The sequence below is a fragment of the Suricata suricatta genome, chromosome 2, assembly GCF_006229205.1.
Source record: "Suricata suricatta isolate VVHF042 chromosome 2, meerkat_22Aug2017_6uvM2_HiC, whole genome shotgun sequence".
Classification (NCBI taxonomy): Eukaryota; Metazoa; Chordata; class Mammalia; order Carnivora; family Herpestidae; genus Suricata; species Suricata suricatta.
In genome coordinates this window covers 164,530,202-164,550,616 of record NC_043701.1, presented here as the reverse complement: position 1 = coordinate 164,550,616, position 20,415 = coordinate 164,530,202, and the positions used below count along the sequence as shown (strand labels likewise).

General features: G+C 43.0%; 1 protein-coding gene across 1 annotated transcript in view; it reads left to right on the top strand.

Moving 5' to 3' along the window:
* SORCS1 (sortilin related VPS10 domain containing receptor 1) overlaps positions 1 to 20,415 on the top strand; it is a gene marked incomplete at its 5' end in the record, with an annotated part of 502,465 nt that overhangs the window by 322,934 nt on the left and 159,116 nt on the right. The window contains one exon of the mRNA XM_029920325.1: positions 10,625 to 10,698. Within this exon, the coding sequence (XP_029776185.1) occupies positions 10,625 to 10,698 (74 nt within the window). The remainder of the gene's footprint in view (positions 1 to 10,624; positions 10,699 to 20,415) is intronic.

The window sequence follows — 20,415 nt, the reverse complement described above, 5'->3', positions numbered from 1 at the left end:
AGCGACATGAACACTTGGGGCTCAGGCCAGTGAGCAGCTGAGGAGGCGAGGCCCCCTCATTTGCTTGGGCTGCGTATCCCCCCCCCCCCACACAAAGCTCTGCAGGGGCGCTGCTGGCTCTGACCCCTTTTCTCTGGTCCCTGTGAAGGATGCTTCTTCTTACCACCCTTGTGGATGTCCAAGTTCATCGAGGCCATGAATGACAAGCAAGAGTTCGAACTGAACACAGCGGCTGCGTCTGGGCTGTGGGAAAGTGGAGAGCAGGGTTCATGCAGACATGTAGAAGGGTGCGGGTGGGGAGGTGTTGGGAAGCCCCACCTCCTTGTTCTCACAGTTTTGGGTGACTCATCCAGTGCCACCAGACCTTTGTATTTTCTCAAGAGAAGGAATCCTGGTTTCTATTAGATGCGGTATTTTCATAATTTTAAGTATTTACAACTAACTCAAATTTAAAAAAAATGTTTAATGTTTATTTTTGAGAGAGAGAGAGACAAAGCACAAGCGTGGGTTGTGGGTGTGCAGAGCGAGAGGGAGACACAGAACCTGAAGGAGGCTCCAGGCTCCAAGCTGTCAGCACAGAACCTGACATGAGGCTCGAACTCACAAACTGTGAGGTCATGACCTGAGCTGAAGTCAGACACCTGACTGGCTGAACCACTCAGGTGCCCAGCTAATTAAAAGATGTAAAACAGAAAATGGTGTGGTAAAAGTAAATCTCATTTGCTGCCCCCTCACCATTTTATTAAGTTTTATTTATTTATTTCAAAAAAGAAAAAGTTTTATTTATTTATTTGCAGGAGGGCAAAAAGAGAGGAAATGAGAGAGAGAATCCCAAGCATGCTCTGCACTGTCAGCACAAAACCCAGCACAGGGCTCTATCCCACAAACTGTGAGATGATGACCTGAGCCAAAGTCAAAAGTCATCTGTTTAAGCACCTGAGGCACTCAGGTGCCCCTATGATGTGAATTTTAAAAAATGCATCCAAATTGGATGATCAGTTCTATGGGGATAAGAGAGAACCTTCCAGACAGTTTGGTGGGTCACCCTGCATTTTGTGGCAGTTCTAGAATATTCACCAGTTCATATTGTTTCATGTGTTCTGGAGTTCTGTGATCCAGTATTCCAAGTAATATCACATGAGAGCCTGCTCGACTCCTGTGTATTCCAAAGCATCACAATTTATGAAAGAAGTAAGAAATCATAAGACTTGCATGTTAGCCTCAGCTTCAATATTTTGGCATTTATGTGTATGTATGCTATATACACACAAAACCAAGTCATAGTTTTAAAGGGGGAGAACATGTTTTGATAAGGAGACTCTTTTCACATGTAATTAAAACCCTAAATATTAACAGTCGGCACACTCTGTATGAGTAAAGAGTAACTTTGAGCTTAAATGATATATTGATAGAAAAGAAAAATTATACTGTGAACACAATGTGTTCAATAGCATACCATAGAATTTTTGTAACTTGCATGAAAGTAAATTAAAAAAAACACCTCCCTTTAGTTTCATATCCATTCCTAAAAACAAACCAAAAAAACCAAAAACAACAACAACAACAACAACAACAACAAAAACCTCCCTTCATTCCTTTTTAATCTTTCCTACTTCTCTTGACTCGGTCCTAACAGAACTGGTGCAGAGTAAGCATTGTAGAACTGCCAGCCAGTGTGTTATTCAGGGACCTGAGAGAGAGAGCTGGCCTGGTGTGGCATGGCTGGATTTAGACACAGTGCTGCCTGAGCAGTAGTTCAGGGTCTCCCCAGCACCTGAAGTTATAGACACCTAAGTCAATGTCAGATGCCCTCTTAGCATTCAATCACTAAAAGGCACCATGGAACCAGAATGAATGGAGCAAGGAAAAACCAATACATAGTACTCAGAAAGTATTGATTATAATAACAGTAAACCATTAAATATTAAAGCATTTGTCTTCACAGTCACTCTGTTTGTTTTTTAATAGACCTAGTAGCCCCTAAATGTCAAAAGGGCAAGACTGTTATAAACGATAAATAGATCCTTGAAACTCAGCCCCCTGGGGATATTCAAATAATTTCTGCACAAGTGCAAATACTTAGGAAACTGATAACTACCTAATCCATCCCGTTTCTTTAAGGCACTACATTCAGGAAAAAGGCACTCAGTTATGTACAAGAAATATGCCAAGCATTATATTCCTTCTGATTTGGTAGGATTGCCATGTGCTTGAAATTTTCCAATGTCAGAGCTGATTTTATTCTCATGAATATGTAAATGACTTAAATATCCAACTACAAAACTGGCAATTAGAGTGGAAACCAGGGAGCTTGCTAAATGTCATCCCCAATGCTTGTTTATAAAACAAATTCTCAGCTGAAATGCCATCATTTGTAAACAAAAGAGGCCTCTGTTCACCTCAGATGCCTTGTTTAACTAGATTGTATCATTATTTTTCACTTGCAACCTGGAACACCTTGGTCTACCTGTTCCTAACCATGTGAATAGAAGGGGCTGCAAGAAGGAAAAACCAGACATATTGAAGAGTTGTTAGGATTAAGGTTTGGACAGGCACAATTATGCAATTTGGGAGCTATTGAAACTTTGAAACAGGGTTAAGTTTTTTCCTTGTGCAACTTTTTAGCCAGCTCTTTTGATCTGTTCCATCCACCGGTACTTGTCTGAATAGATTTTGTCACCTCCTTAATCCAAGTCCCAGTCTGGAAAAGTTTGAAGGACATTGGACCTTGTAAGAGAACCTGGATCTCTTTCCCTAAAGAGCTCATTCATGGGATGCCCGGAAAGCACTGCCTTTTAGGGGGATCCTTTAGAAATCTTATAATGCTAGGATTTTCTGCATTCTTCCATGGCAAGAGTGGTTTCAAACAATGCAACTACAGGAATGATGAGAAAATATCCCCAAACAAGAAGACTTATGATTCCAAGCCAAACAGCTTCTGTTGCCCTGGGAAAGGCCATGATAAAAAAAAAAATTTCAATCTCAGAGGCTGATAATTTGGAAGCCTTGTCTAAGTTCCTTCCTTGCTTCCAGAAAGTCCGGAAGAAAAAGGAAGTCACATCTGCCTCTCCTTGTCATTCCTGCTTCCTCAGCATCCTGGACAGTGAAGCCTAATGGCAATAATCCTTAGCAGAGAGAGGAGTGAGAGAGAACTAGCAGGGATCATTCACCCTGTAGTAAGCATTCTGCAGGACTTCAATCAGTTACTCAACTTTATTCCTATAGCAAACATTAGCAATGTTTCTGTGCTCAGTTAGCATTTGGGAATCTGAGGCTCTAAGCGGTTAAGAAAATTCCCTAAGGTGGCCGGCCTGTCAAGCAACGGCCAGAGCCACAGTATCGTCTTTATACTCTGTCCTCACTGCACTAAAAATCCAAAAACCAGAAACCAAAAACTGTTTGCCTCATTATGGTTTTCGAATTTAATGTAATCGCTCCCTCCCCCTCCCCATTTTTATGTAACTATCTCTTCCCTGTCCGGACCTACCACATATGCTGCAGTACCCATATCAGGAGCCAATTTCACAGCAGAGGGAGGACTATTGTTTGAAGATCATGCGGGAGGGGAAGCAAGGGGTGGTGGGACCTGTGAGCCAGAGGGAAACCAGCCCTGGGCACCCGCATCCCTTGTGATAGAGAAGAGTCAGCTTGTAAAATCTCCGCCTGCCCAGGCCACGTGATGGGGGCTTTCAGAAGTGACCTACTCAATGGGAGCCCCTGGGCAGCTCAGTCAGTTAAGTGTCTGACTCTTGATCCTGGCTCAGGTCATGACCTCAGGGTTTGTGAGTCCGAATGGGGCTTCACAGCCTTTGTCCTGACAGCACTGAGCCTGCTTTGGATTCTCTCTCTCCCTCTCTCTCTCTCTCTTCCCCTCCCCGCTTGTGCGCTCTCTCTCTCTCTCTCTCTCTCTCTCTCTGTTCTCTCTCAAATAAATGAACTTAAAGAAAAAAGTGACCCACTCTAATGTTCCACTTCTGGTCAGATATTTTCCTTTTCAAATGTTGTTTTGTTTGTTTATATTTTTTAATAGGGTGCCCTTCCCTCCCTCTCAGACCCAGGGCCCTGACTAATCCAGGCACTCACCTGTCCCCTCCCCTCCTGGCCTGTCTCCCCTGTTTCATCTTCACAGTGCTAATGCATTGGTCTTACAGAGACACAGTTCCAGCTATGTTACCAGTGACCATTTTCTCCTGCTTATTTTTATGTTTCAAAATTGCTAAGCTTTAGCATCTGTGCATTTAAATAATGGTATGATCATATCACTAAGAAGGGCTACTCATTTTATCATCGGTGCCTTGATATGGGATTTATAACATAGATCCTTTTTCAGCATCTAATTATTTTATTTATCTTTTATTTATTTCTCCATTGATCCTACATCATCTTTAAAACCAAGATTCCATCTTATACTTTTTTTTTATATATGTATCTCCAGACCCAGGTGCACAAGAAGTGTCCACAAATGAAAGTGGCCCTTGGTCACTTATTGATCCACCCTTCCCAGACAGCCTCAGCTCCATATGTCTAATCCCCCAAGCCTGCCTCAAAGTGCCAAACCCAACTGTGGGGCATGTGACAGACTTCAGTGACAGCTGGGGAATGGCCAGTGACAGATTTGATAAATCCAGCCACGGGAGAGATTGATGGAGCCAGCGATGTGTCATCATTCCTGCTCACTGTTCATCAGCAAAGGCTGAATAGCCAGCCTTGGTGCTCTTGCCTTTGACCTTGTTGACATTTGGATCCAGTCTCTATCAGCTCCCTGCGAGCTTCGGTGGGATTGCATCTGTCCATCCTGCACCCAGGCTCTGTTATAGCCTCTGCCCCAACAACTGCACTTTTGTGCACACAGCCCAGTCACGCTGGGCCTCTTGCAGTTCGCAAACGAAGAGCAAAAATACTACTCGAAGCTTTGCAGCTCTGATAATTTGCTCAGACTGACCCATTCGTTCTGGAATACGTTTTCTCCACATATTTATATTAAGGGATTGAACTGTATACCTAGGCCCACCTTTAGAGCTCTGCCAGAGTCCCAGTCTGGAAGACTCCTACGTAGGCCAGCATAGCACTCTGAACAAAACATTACACATGATTAGTACATGTTATCTGTGATATTCTCTGATAAGCTAGCCTTTGGTTTGAGGAATTTGCACGTGTTGGCAACTGGAGAGCTGGTCTGGGACAGCCATGATGCTTCTCTCACCGTGCATCCCTGTACCCACCAGCCTGGTGCCAGCACTTGGTGAAGCTTTATCAAACTATTTTACGTGCCACCGGATCTGTTTCTCCCATAGAGTGAGTTCAGGCTTTCTCCTGGGCTGTAGAACCCGAGTATCAGAGCATACTTCCATCCGACCATCGATTTCTGTGGATGGATTCTCTTTCTTCCCGTTGAAGCTGGTGGAGGAGAGAGCTTGGTATTTGCAGTGCCTCGGGCCAGGCGTTAGGAATTCATTTGAAGTCCTCAAGGTGCCATCTCTTTCTTCCAAAAAGAATTCAGTAACGGCAGTGAGAACTGGAGAATCATGAGGTAGATGAGTGCTTTGTACCCAGGCCATCCCCAGGGCAGTATTAGGATGAGGCAAATAAAACTGGCAGCGTTTTCTGTCAGCCTTCTCAAGAAGTGCACTTTGCAGGCCTCCTGCCTCCAGAATGTTAAGAGCAAAAAGGAGCAAGCAAGCATCCTTGAAAAGAGCCCACAGCAGGAAGTGTTCTGCCCACGTAGAAACCTCTCAAGGAGTCTGTGTAGAGGAGACCCAGGGACCGGCCTTCTCACAGGGAAAGTCTCCGTGAGGAGCTTTGTGGAGAAAGCATTCAATCCCATCAACCACAGATTTCAAAGATGTTATCACTCTTCCCTTTCGCTGAATTGTGTCCTTGCACCAATTTCCTAAGTGCAGGAGAAAATCGCTAACGTGTGGCTGTCTCACTTTGAAAGATCGGCTGCATTGATCTGCACTCATAGGTCTAACAGGAGAAACTTAACAGAGAACCATAGGGAGGGGAAGGGGGAAGAGAGTTGGGGAGAGAGAGGGATGCCAATCACGAGAGACTGTTGAATACTGAAAGAACTGAGGGCTGAAGGGGGAGGGGGAGGGGTTGATGGTCATGGAAGGGGGGCACTTGTGGGGAGAAGCACTGGGGGAAACCAACTTGACAATAAACTATTATTAAAAAAAAAAAAAAAAGAAATACTGAGAAGACTTTCCAGGGACAGTGATGATCTCAAGGTTTTGTATCAGCACATGGAAGTGGGGTTTCTCTTCAAAGAAAGACACTCCTCAGCTAGGCTTCAACCACCACATAAATGATAAGAAGATGGAAAGTGGAATTTGGCAGTAGCTGTGCTCTCGCCCCCTTCCCTCACCCGCTCTTGGTCTGATGAAGATGGGGAATGCTGAGCAATGCCAGTGACTCTCACTGTTTCTCACCCACAAGCTGTCTGTCTCCCTGTGGCATCCCACTTTATTCTCCCCTGAGCGCCCCCCCCCCCCCGCCCCCCAGCTCCTAGCGACGGTGCCAGAGATGGCTGGACTGGGTAAAAGCTCGAAACAAAACCAATCTTTGCCTTTGCATTCTTTGCAACGAACTGTATTTTTATCTGTCCTCCTCTTACAGCAGACGAAGGCAGATGGCAAGAAAACAAACCAGTGTGAGAGAGTCTAAAAAAGAAAAAAAAAGTCAAGAAAGAAAGAGGGAAGGTGGGATGGATGGGAGCGGGAGAGAGAGACCATTCAGGAAAGGAGCCTGGCGGAGGGAGAAGTATTGACCCGCCCAGACCAGCATAAGGACAGAATGAAGGGCCGGGCCCTGAGGCTGATAGTAGTAGGTCTGGAGAGTAGGTGAGCACTGGGTTTGTGCTGGTTAAGTTATATTCACTGAGGCAGGAAAGAGGTCCCTGGTAGGTTAGGATGCTTTGAGACAGGAAGGGCTTTCTGCCTTGCGTTCACAGTCAACCAGAATCCTTTTTCTGTTCCCTTTCGAACACTTCTGCTCCTTCAAACATTTTCCCCAATAGCTTGTACCAGTGTTACCACAACAGAAACAAAAACCAAAACCCTCCAAGAATGGTGTTTTGGGGTTCATGACAGAGGCTAGTAGATGAACGTTGCTCTTCTAAAATAGCTATTTTGTCTTCATCCCTCTGATTTCTTTCTGTCTAGCTCTTTCTCTTGATCTTTCTCTTTCTCTCGGCTCAGCATTGCTGGAAGAAGCTGTTCTCTTTTCTCTGCCATGACAGATAGTAATGATAGTTCTCAGTGTTGTGTTCTGACAGTCAAAAGCAACCTTAGAGCCAAAGACAGAAAGGGAAATAAATCTTGTTTAGGTACTGCCAACACTATGAATTTTATTAAAGGACATTGACTTGTTCTACACAAAAAGCCTTCCATTGGCGGCTGAGACAGTGTCACTGGCTAAAAGGCCTTGATCCCTTTCTGAGCTTTATGGAGGAGAATTTGGCTGTCAGACTCTGCAGGTTTCATTAATACATTAATGTGAGAGGCTACGAGTTGTTCAACTTTTCTTGCTATGACCCCAGCCCGGACGGTAGGGGGAAAATGTGTGAAGTAGGAGGTGGAGCTTTGGCTAGGGGGAAATAGGCAAGACCCTGCTTCCAAATCCTTGGAAGTTTCAGATGTACTGTTATATATAGTTTTGGTTTGGTCATTTGTTTATTTTTTAGCTCTAGGCCTCTACTATGGATCCGTGGAAATAAAACACATTCCTCCAATAAGTTACCTTCGTTTGCCCACTGGGAAACCTGGGTGGTACTTTACTGGTTAGAGTCATCACTAGGGAATTTGCAGGGTATAAAATCCATGCATTTCCCCTTTTACTCATCACTGTGTGCTGGATTCCTTCGAGAAGGAAAGAATTTCCAATACCTGTAAGTTTTGTAATTCCATTGAAGGGGCAGTGAGTGGTCTCAGATATTTTAGAGTGATTTAAGATAAGGAGGAATTCCTGCCTTGCATTCCTAGAAGGTTCTCTTGAAAAGCTACTAAGCAAGTTAAACATAAAGAGGTGGCCTGTAGATTGATACCATCTGTTGAATCGTAGATCATTGGAAATGAGGCCACTGGGAATATTAGTGTGTAGAACAAGGTTCATAGAAAAGGTATATTTTGATCTGAGCCTAAAAAGAAGACTGGCATTGAGGTAGACGAGTCCTGAAGCCACCACTGGGTGGGTAGTGTCAGTGAAGACCCACAGAGGGAATGTGTCTGGGTGTGAATGAGAGAGTGAGAAGGTGAGTCCGTCCACACCAAAGGGTACTTTCCGAGAAGGAAGACTAGAAATAATGTCACCGAGCTGAATAAGAGGCTTGGTTTATTTTATTGTCTGGTGTACCTACTGCTTGAGGGCCTCTGGGTGTTCACAAATAACCAAGCAGCTCCTTTGACGAGGATAAAAACAAATAACCTGACTGGTCCACAGATTCTGAATCCAAGCCTAGAGGGATCAGTTAAAAAAGACGTAGAGAGAAAAAACACACACACAGATGCTGGCACCCAGTGATCCCTCACAAAGACAAATTCTGTGTGGGGGCAGGGGTGGCCCCATAGGAGCCCTCACAGTTAATATTTGGTTTTCAGGATATCCATGAGTCCAGCCTCACACCCAGAATTATTATTTCAAACCTTCCTGCTTCTGTTACATTTGCATGAATCCTTATATATAAATTTAGATATTAACATACATTTATATATAGGCATAGGCACATACAATGGTGTGAACTCTGTTCTCTTTAGACTCATGGAAAGAAGTGTAGCTTTGGGCTTTGAAAAAGATAGAATAAGAGGAAGGGGAGAAGCAGACCCTCTCAGACCAGGTGCTTGATGTTCTCCAAGTCTGCACATTAAGGTGCCACGTGTTTGCAACATGCTGGCGAACAAGAAGCAGAATGTGTGGACCCTGGCTGCTTGGGTTCTGAATGGAGAGGGAGTGAGCTTTCCCATCCGCTGCTATCTCTGTGAGGGGAATGCCTCCCCATCTCTCCTTGGCACTCTTAAAAGGAATCAAGCAGAAAATGCACACAGGAAACCTTTCCCCAGGCATGATGGGGCAGAGAAAAATAGTAAGACTTGAAAGAAAAAGCCACAAATTCTCCTTGACTAGATACCCAAATACTGTGTTGTTGGAGCCAAATGAGATGCTTGCTTAGTAATCACATATTTCAGTCTTTTCTTTTTGGCTTTTGATCCACTGGACATATTGTCTTAGGAAGCTCTTCCAAGGGCTGGTAAATACTCACTTGAGCTGACCTGTTCTGTGGACTTGCCCAGTACCTCTGCAGCCTTGGTGAATCACTCAGTGAGTCATTTGACCCTTCACTGAGTGGTGAAGTTGGAGAGAGAACAAGGCTGGGCAATCATGGTGTTCAGTATAGTATGACTGATTATCCAGTCATTGTGGGATTGGGCAAGTGCAGTGGTGGAAGATTGAGATGTTAGTGGGTTACAGACCAGTCACATAATAGAAGGGAGATGTTCCAAATGATATTTATCAAACCAGTAGCCAAATGTCCATGGGAACCTGAATGCCTAGAGCAACAGGAGTTTCTGGGCTGCCATAAGAGGACACTTCGATAGAGATGGAAAGATTATTGGAGAGAAGCAGAGGTGTGGAGTGAGCCATGGTCAAGAGAAGATTGACATTTGGAGGGGATGGAGTATGTGAAGTGTTTGATCTGGTCCCATGAGGAGTGTTTCTTTGAAGTCACCCCAGGAAAGTACTGAAGCCATGGAGCATGTAGACTTGAACTCTTACCAGCTGTACAGACATCTGTAAATTAACTCCATATATCACAGGGATGAAATGAAATGATGCATGGGGAGCCCTTGGATCTTAGTGAAAGTATAGTCCATGTGGGCTGTTGGAATAGCCTTGAGCATCTCTGGCTGTTGTGGACTTAGAATTCAAAGCCTTGTCCCAAGTTGCCCTCAACATTCACATCTATATTTCTTTAGATAAGCCGGGCTTATTTGTGTCCTGTCTCTGTGCACCTCACTAGGTTGATCCACATGGTTCCTTTTGTAACGCCTCTCCTGTTTGTGTCAGCCTGAATGCTGCCATTCATTAGGACCTCGGCTGAATCTGCACACATCTGTGAAGCATCCCTGACTGATTTCTGAGTCCTCTTCCTTGGCATTCCTCTATCCCTAGTGGTTTTATGCATTTCTCATGACTTTCGTCAGGTTCAGGTTATCCTGTCTGCTCTTTGAGAGCCAGGTCTTGCTTTTGCACTTATTTGTATTCCACACAATGATCTGCACAGGATACCGCTAGGTCCTGTGGTACCACTGAGTCTGTCTCCGGTGGAACCGAGTGTAAATCCCAGCTCGTTTGAATATTTAGAGGGTATGCAATTTCCAACAAATCACTTGATCTTCCTGAACTTCAGCTTCTTTGTCTGTAAAGTGGGGATATTAATATCTGACCTGCGGAGGGTATATGAGGAGTAGAGATGATACATAGATCATTTACCTGGCATATAGCAGGCGCTCAACAAATGGTATGCCCTAGTGTTGTTATTGTTATTATTACTGGTCCAATGAACTGATATCTGTTTATTTGCTGTACCACGGGGATCATAGCGCTGAACAGTTTCTTTTCTCGACAGTTATACAGCTCGGCCGAATTTGGGAGAAGGTGGCAGCTTATCCAGGAAGGCGTCGTACCAAACAGGTTCTACTGGTAAGTCTCATTTTTTTGGTAACACATTAAGAGTTCACCTAGTAAATGAGCTCTGGAATCTTTTGCTCACCAACAGCTCTCACGTGAGGTCTGTCCTTTTTAGACATGCCCACATCCCCGTACAGGGCAGGATGTGATGTTGGATTAGTCAGCATCTTAAGGGAATGTTAAAGCTGTGTCACAAATTACTCAGTAAGCCCCTAAATAGATCACTGAGATTAGTGAACAGCACAGGCTTTGTAACTGTTGTTTTATTCTGTTTTGATGGGACTTGTGAAATAGACACTTAAAAATCATTTTAATACTGATCTTTATTACTCAAAGCATTATATGCACATACATTACAAATTCAAATAAGGGTGTTCAGGGTAGATAAGTAGATCCTATTAGTCTAAAAGTAGCTCTTCCTCCTGTTCCTGATTTCATGTCTGCTAGGTCTCATCCTGTGGGACACAACCAGCATTCTTAGGTTCTTATTTCTCCTCCCATGAATGTTCTATGAGTTACCAATCATATGTATATCCTTAGCTTGGGGTGGTATAACACAATACCATAGCCTTGGTAGCTTAAACAACACATTTCTTTCTCATGGCTCTTGAGGCCGGGAGGTCCAAGATCAGGGCGCTGGTGAAGTCAGCTCCTGGTGAAGACCAGGATATTTCAGAGGCTATTGCAAGATGTTTCAGAGGATAGTGCAGGAAATTGCAGAGGGCTGCCTTCTCGCTTTGTCTGCACATGGGGGAGGGGAGAGAGGAGCAGCAAAAGAAAGAAGGAAGCAAGGGGAGTAAGATTCTTTGTTTTCTCTACCACCTTTCCCATCCCTCTGATGAAACTAGAGATGGCTTCCTTCCATGGGAAGTGGCTACAATTGAAAAGAAGGGGTGCCTGGGGTAGCTTAGTCACGTGAGCATCCAACTGTTAAATTTGGCTCAGTCCACAATCCCAGGGTTCTTGGCCTCACAAGAGGCTCCATGCTGAGTGTGGAACCTGCTTAGGGATTCCCTCCCTCTCTCCCTCTCCCTCTCCCTCCCTCCCTCCCTCCCACCCTCTCTCTCTCTCTCTCTCTCTCTCTCTCTCTTTCTCCCCCTCTTCCCCACTTATGTTCTTGCTGTCTCTTTCTCTCTCTCTAAACTAAAAAAAAAAAAATTAAAAAGAAAAAAAAGAAAAGGGAAATAAAGAAGTTCCTTTCCTTTTTTGTTTCCAAGGGCCTAGATCCTGGCAAAGCAAGAACAGAGTAAGAAGTATTCTAGTATAATGTTGACTTTACTTATCAGCCACTTCTGAAGTTGCAGTCTAACCCCTGTCAAAGATGTCACTACCTTAGTTGACCTAACCTGCCCATAGAAAAGACATTTAGATTGCTGTTAGACTTTTGCTGGTATCAACAGTGCTCTAAGGACTGGCTCAAACAAGGGTTCCGTACTTTATGCCCACATCATTCAGAATCATTGAACCTTGACCTTCAAGGAGTCAACAAGCTCCCTGCTTGCTGTGTGTCTCCTCTTTCTCCTCCTGAAATCACACTGCCTCTCATCAGCCTTTGGGCTTACAGGGACCTGATGGCTTCCCACACCCTGCCCAGTTCTCTCACTTCTTTTTTTTCCTACCAAAATAAACTATTGGAATTTTTATATTTATTTCTTTATTTTATAGTTTATTATCAAGTTGGTTTCCATATAATACCCAGTGCTCTTCCCCATAAGTGCCCTCCTCCATGACCATCACCCCCCTTCCTCTCTCTTCTAAGAGCAATGCATTTTCATCTTTCTCATTTTCAAACCCTGCCCTAAAAACCCCTGTGGGCATAGGAAGTCCCAGGAAATGTATTAGAGCATTAGAGGAGTCCCTTACCAGGCTTGTGAAACTGCCTGAGAAAGTGAGGACAAGTCATTTGCAAACAAACTGGCTCAAAGAGAACACATAGAGAACTGTGTAGGGAACAATACCATCTTTTCTCACCTTGTAAAGAGACATTGATAACTAAAGGGAGTCCCAGGTGGCTCAGTTGGTTAAGTGTCCTGACTTCAGCTCTGGTCATGATCTCACAGTTTGTGGGTTCAAGCCCCACATTAGGCTCTGTGTTGACAACTCAGAGCCTGGAGCTTGCTTCAGATTCTGTGTCTCCTTCTCTCTCTGCTCCTCCCCTGCCCACACTCTATCTCTCTCAAAAATAAACAAACATTATTTTTTTTTTAAAAGAGAGACATTGATAACTAAAGGTTTTTGTTGTACAGAAGCTGTTCACCTCTTTCTCCCTGCTGCTCTTGCTCAGAGGTGATTTGAGCATTGCTTTCAGGGTCCTCATTGGCCCCTCTCTTCTCCAAGAATTCTCCTCTAGCTGTCACTTCATCTCCCCTCTCTGATGGGCATTTCTTGCTGTCTTGCTCATTCTGTCTTACTCACAAGTATAAAAGGTGTCAACCTTGCATCTCTGTCTGTTTTGCCTTATAAATTATGAAATCATTTTTTGGAAAGAGGGTCCATGTTTTTTGTTTCTGTTTTTGTTTTATCATTCTCTCTCTGATTCGGTGTTCCATGTGCACAGTTTGCCAGTGAGGAAGTGTAAGGGGCAGATCTTTCCTCAAGTCCTGCTTCCAGGTGACTTCAAATAGCTGCCTATGGACCCAGCAACAGAAAGTAGGAAGTTGCAGTTCACAAAGGACTAGATGGATGTATGTTTCCACCAATGGAAACAAAGAAAAATGCTGACTAAAAAGATGGACAAGGAAAAAGAACTAAGATAGGACTATTTCCCTTCTACGTGGCCCATGGTACACAATATTTTCTAGCTCATGGAAGGTCTTATAAACAGCATTATGAGGTGAACAGACCACTCATTTCTTTAGCTGGTGCTAATTACAGTCCATTTTTTATCTATTCTCTGAATAGGGGTCTTTCATCTGAAAGCCTGATTAGCAAAGCCCTTTTAACCATATGTCATAATATTATTATCTTTATAAAAATGATTGTGGATGAATCCCAATTAATCTGTTAAGGAAAAATAAATAATGTCCTTCCTTCTACCTTTGGAACAGAGAGATGCATCTTGTCTATTCAACCCCACATGGTGATAAGCATGATTCAGACTTAAGCTATTTAATTCTTGTAACAGTTTAATGAAGTAATGAAGTAAGGCTTTGCATTATCATCCTGAACAGATAGGGAACTTGTGGCATGTGGGGGTTAACTAATTTAGCCAAGGTCACACAGCCAGAAAGTAGCAGAGCTGGGGATTCAAATGCAGGCAGTCTCGGTCCAAAGCCCATGCTCTTCTAAATCAATGGATTCCATTGCCTCTGCCTCTTGGCCTTTTTTTCTAGGCTAAGGCAAAGAGCCCTGGAAATTCAGCTCATTCAGGCAGATGAAGGGAGAAAACCCGAAGCTCTTTTGGCCATGGTGCCTGCATGAGTATCTCTCCAACTGGGCTTGGCAGATGGCCCCCCTGGGTCCTTTAAGCTCTTTGGTTTTTCCAGAGAAGGCATGAGACCTTGTAAATTGCACAGTGCACATGACTGTTGATGAAAATCTCATGGTCTTGGGCCACATTGTCTGTATTTCTGACGGAGCAACTTCCTGAGGCTTGGCAGCAAAGGTGTCAGTCAAAGCAATATTTATTAGACTCACTCCTGGAAACCAATTGCTTCCAGTGACACAGGAACTATGGGGCTATCTAGGATGCTCAGCAAGCTTAATTACAAGAGGCCCCCTTTAATCATTTTTGCTTGGAGCCTGACTGCAGGGATGTGGAAAGGCCTGAGGGCAACTTTTCTAGTGATGAATTATCTAGTGTAAGGGACTCTGGGTAATAACATAGCATTTCCCATAGAGAAAAATGAAGATGAATTCATATCTTTTCCTCATCACCTAGCACACTTGAGAAATAACTATTCCTGTTGGTGATAGCGATGCCACCTCTGAAAGTGGTCGATGGCGATTAAAAAATAATTATGGGATGTAAGACCTTATTCTTATGTTATCGCACTGGTCCTGTTAGTACTACCATAACTAACACAAATATGAACGTCCATGGAGCTCATATTGTTTTTAAGACAGATTCTCACACACACACACACACACACACACACACACACACACACAAGTATATATAGCAGTTTATAAAACACATCTTAGTACAATATGGCCTTTAAAAGAGTAGGAGTCCTTTGTCTTTAACTAACTGTGATAGCAGTATTGTTCTTTACTACGTCAGAAATCAATGACACTGAGAGGCAGTACAGCCTGGAGATTAAGGGGCTCAGAGATACTGAGGTATGAGTTGTAGCTTTGCCATTTACTCAGTAAGGAATCCCAGGGAAATTATTCCTGTGTGTCTCAGGTTTTTCCTCTGTGAAGTGGAAATAATTAAGACCTACTTCATTAGATGAGGTGTTTCTTATGAACTGGTCACATACCTGGCACCTAAAAATTGTATTAATTGCCCACTGACTAATAGTAATAATATTTTTAATAGTGGCTGACCTACACCTGTTAGTTTTATCCCCTGCCCCATGTTGACCTCATTCTCAGGTTGGTTTTCCCACTTGCGGTAGTGACGGACCTTATCAGCTTTACGCTACATTCTAGCAGTTGAGAAGCCCCATCAAACCAGCCTGCCTCTTTCCTCACATTTCAAGGGATCAGATCTGAACGGGTAAGGCTATACAAGGCAGTGCGTTCATCATTCGTGCAGCTCGGGGAACTGGATCAGGAGATGGGGTTGAGTCCCTGGCGAACTGCCTGGATCAAGGTTAGGGGAGAAGTGATTGCTGAAAAGAAGGAAAATGGGATTCTGTTACAAAAAGCAAGAATTGATTTTTATTAGGGAAAAAAGACAGATTGGAGAACTGAGTGTCAGCAAGGTAAAGTTCCATAATAGGGATTTGTGTTAAGTTACTAGAATGATCTGGGTGCATGACACATCATGCCATTTGATCCTTATAACAAGTTTGTGAGGTAGGGATTCCTATCCTTTTGATGAAATAGAAAAATGATGTATTTCATCCAACATAATACATATAATATTTAATACAGCCAAGTTTTGAAACTTGGTCTGTCTGGGCCCATGGCCCTTGCTAACAGTAGTAAAACTCAGCCCTATATTTAAGACTTATCTCTAACTTGCGTTCTCCAATAATAATGGTTTAATAGTTTAATAGGGAAGAGCCAAGGTTTTGCTTTGACATTGAACAAGGACACAGAGTTGGAAGATCACTGGTACCCAAATGCCTTGAATAAAGTGAAGTTCCTGCCAAAAATTCACTATTAGAAGTTGCTGAATGTGGCCTTGTTGGGATCTGATTCAACTTTTGAACAAAGCAATGGAAGGCAGTTTTCATTATAACCACTCAGCAATCTATTATCTATGCAAAAGACAAGGCAATCTTAGAGCTGTTTCACTTAATTAAAAATAGGTTCAGACTTATCTTATTGATTATGTTGCTCTGACATATAGGGGGCTGCTGGGAGCAGGGACAGCTGAATGGTGATTACATATTTTCTGTGACTAATTCACACACAGAAAATTAAAAGTTGACTCAACAATGAGCCTTTGTATTCCGGAATGCCAGCCTTGTTTCAGTTATGTCCCTCAGGGGCCACATGACAGCCGAATTGTGCAGCAGAGAGATACGGGAATACTCTCAAGTCTATACTCAGTGCTTTTGAGCATATATACACATTGTCATTCATTCCCATGATTCAGTGCCAGTCACTACGAATGACTCCCCATTCCATATCTTTGGCAACAAGTCCCATTTATTGAGCATTTACAAGCCCTATGCTAAGTGCCTTGCATACATTATTTCAGTCAATCCTCAAATCAATGATCAGAAATAATTTAGTCATCAAAACTTTTTCAAGATATGTGATAGAAAAATGCAACCTCTTTTAAGGAAAAAAAAAATTAAGAGTTATGGGCTCATGGATCTAGAAAGTCTAAAGTCCAACTTTATCTAGACTCCACTGATTCAGAAGCTCCTTAAGTTGATCAGATCTGGGTATTTCAGCTCCACCCTCCTCGGCGTTAGCTTCCTCTCAGACAGGCTTTCTTCCTGTTAGTCTCTGGCAGCTAACATTTTCCCAGATTTACTCCAGTGGAAAAGAAAATACCTCCTTGCTTGCTGGGTCCAGCAGAACTCCTGGGATTAAATCTCATAGTCCTTGATGAGGTAACATCCTCACATCTAAACCCAGGGATAGAATCAATTCCAGTAAACCACATGGACAGAAAGTAAGGAATGGTGATATCCCAGAAAGAGTCGGTAATTTTACCAAAGGAAGGGAGCTTTAAGGGGATAATATTAACAAAGGGTTCCCATTGCTGGTAAGTGTTTTAATTCTCATTTTGGATGAGAAATAAATAGGAAGATAAATGAGAAAACAAAATCCCAGAGAGATTAAAGAATCCTGACTCATGTTATGTGCTAATAAGTTATGGTGACAGAATTTAAACCCAGATCTGACTGGCTAAAGAGGCTGTGTGTGTAAGCACCCTGTGTTCCCTCCAGTGTGCTTTCACAAGCGTCGCTATGCTAGGGACGGGTAAAGCTCTCCTTGACGCTTTTCTGAGCACCCTGCTCCACAAATCTTTCTCCTCACTCGCAACCATTATGTTAGCAGTCATTTCCTTTTGACCACATACACATTGGCCCCAATGCCCAGTCATTAGAGTCACAGTTGTCTATATACCTGGCCTATTGTGCCTATCCTGAGTTCTCTAAGAGACGCATGGACTTGGGCTGGTGTTATCTGGCTCTGTCAGAGAACACTTCAGGACTTACAGTAGTCTCCTGTGATTGACTCATATCACTAGCACTCATCCTCAAGTCTTTATTGAATATTGCTCCTGGGCCAATGTGAGGCATTTTTTTAATCCTTGGTGTTGTGTGATAGTTTGTTTTATATACACCTGGTCACCATGACCCTTCTTCCTTCTTCAGATATCCTGACCATTCAGCCTGGCATCTCCAAAAGTTCTAAGCCGTCCACAACAAAGGGACATAGCGGATGCGACATGAATTGGCTGTAACTTGTTTCTCTTCCCCAGATGGGTTTAATGGATTCCTCTGCACTCTTCTTTCCCCATGCCCTGCAAAGTGGAAATGAGTGGAAGTTGAATCATATTACAAAAATAAAATAAGTGGAATAAAATAAACTAGGAAAGTAAAATAAAATATAAAACTGTTATCAAAATAACTAGAAAACTGGGTGTACTTTATAAGTAAGGCAGTATACCTATATTTTGAAGATACTCTGTCTCATCCTTCACCCAAAGCCCTAAAGTGGGTCTTCATTTGCCAGTAACTTCTAAACAAACACTATCACTAGCTTTCAAGTCACTACCTTTCAATCGCTAGCTCATGGTTCAGAATTGGATTTTGATTTCTAGGTGTCTATATTTCTGTGTATCCTATAACCCAGCCTTAGCACTGTTGAGCCATGTTCACCTCTGTTCTCTTACTTACCTCCTTTTATATGTTGATTTTCCAGTCCCGATCACTTCTACCGCCATGAAGTTACACCTGCCCGCTTTCTCTTCTATTCCCTTTAGCATTACTTGAACTCTAGGAATAATGAAAAAGCTCCCTCTCCTCATTGCATACTGTTGCCCAAGGAATCTTGTAAGCATTTCCCTGATCAAGCATTTGCCTTGTTCTTCATTGCTTACAACGAAAAATTAAAAAGAGTAAGAACATAACTAGATTCTTGCCAAGCTAAGTTTGAATGCACATTTTTATGACCTCCCCTCCCCATCCTTTCAATTCTGTGTGCTAAATTCCAGAAGGCCAGATAAATAATTCTAAGCCCTGATTAAGTCTATGGACCAGTTTATCCCTCTTATCTCTTTGGCTTTATAAATATGCCTACCTGGGGGATAAACTCTCCTTATTTTTTTTTTTAGCAGTGATTAATTTTTACCACTTACTATGTGTTAGGACAGTTTTGATCTTTGAATACAAAAATAATGGATAAGGATTTTTGTCATTATTGGGATCACAGTATTGGAACTTTCCAGCCTTATACTGATGCCTGCCTTTACCCTCGGAGCCTTCTTCGATCCCTGCTTCTTGTTTTTCTAGGCAAGAAGATTCTCTCTCTTTGAATTTAAATGTGATTTTGTCACAAAAAAATGCAGTAGTGCATCCTAAAATGTGGTGTACTGCGGGTCTGTACATGGGATTGTTGGAAGGAGCACAGGCTTAGAGTCAGCATAGCGAGCTTCAAATTCCAGCTTCGCTTTCTACTGATTGGACAATCCTGAGAAACGCCTTCACCTGCCTGAGCTTCAGTTTCCTTCTTCCAAGGCTTATTTTGGGAATGAAAAAGGACAGATGATGATTTTTTATTAAGTAACTTAGCACTTATTAGGTTTTGCATATCTATCTTTTTATTTCCTCATTTTCCTCTCCTGCTAGTGGATAATTTCTTAAGAACCAAAACTGTCTTTAACACATCTCTACCCATTTTGTGTATGGAAGTAAATGGAACAGCAGGTACTTGGTGTATGTGTGTGTGCACACACATGCACACATAAGGTACTGACACCATTGAATGCACGCATGTATGTATATGTATACACATAAACCCACAAACACGTCCATATTGAAACACATCTTGAATGGACTCCATTTGTTAATTGGGGGAGCCATAATAGATCATCTGTATCTCCTTCCAGCCTGGAAAGATTAGACTTCTGGGGCGCCTGGGTGGCTCAGTCAGTTAAGCATCCGACTCTTGGTTTTGGCTCAGGTCATGATCTCACAGTTTGTGAGTTCAAACCCCATATTGGGCTCTGCACTGTCAGTACAGAGCCTGCTTGGGGATCTCTCTCATTCTCTGCCTCTCCTCCACTTGTGCTATCTCTCTCCCAAAGTCAATAAATAAACTTAAAAAAAAAAAGAAAAAGTTAGACTTCTAAGCCATCTAAGTACATATTGAAGGGAGAAGAATTCTAGATCAGTAAAGGGAACGCTTTTCTATGTGATAGGCTATTTTTTATTAATCTAATAGGCTCTCCTAAGGGATAATGAGATCTGTGTAAGCACGGATGAGGTGACTGCACCCTAGACTGCCCTCATGGGGAGTTCTGCCCCAGACTGCCCAACCGACAGATCCTTTACACACTTCTGAGTATGGGCTCAGGAGAACAACCCTGGACCACCACTTGGCAATATTGACTTTATTGTCTCTTCTCTTATACTTTTCCTCTTCCCCCCAGATAGTCTTTTCTGGTCGTGACCCCCCTGCCCACCTACTCTCTGAGCTGAACCATGTCTGTGGTTTGGGTAAGGAGTAGGGAGAAGAGGCAGGAAGTCATCCTTGAGATCACTTACCAAGAGCTGCACAGGGGCATATTTGGTACCTATGCTGTGAGTGCTAGATAAGAGAATTTTCATTATACTTGAGAGGACTGATGTTTAATCTTTTTTTTTCTTCTGTTAATGATCTCCACGTGAGTGCCATTTTCCAATCCTCTTGCACTTTCCTGCACTTCGTAATCTCTCCATATGATTAGCAAGTTTTCCCTACAAATTAAGTTAAGTTCCCCCTGCTGCTCGTGTGAGCCCATCACTTTTCTCATGGCCTTCATTCACTAATGGCTATCATTGATCCCTGTCCTCCTTATCTTGATGATTTTCTGTCTCAATGGGCTGCGGCTTCTCCATCTCTGAGCAGCTGAGCCTTCATCATGTCTCCAGATTCCCACAAAGAACTATT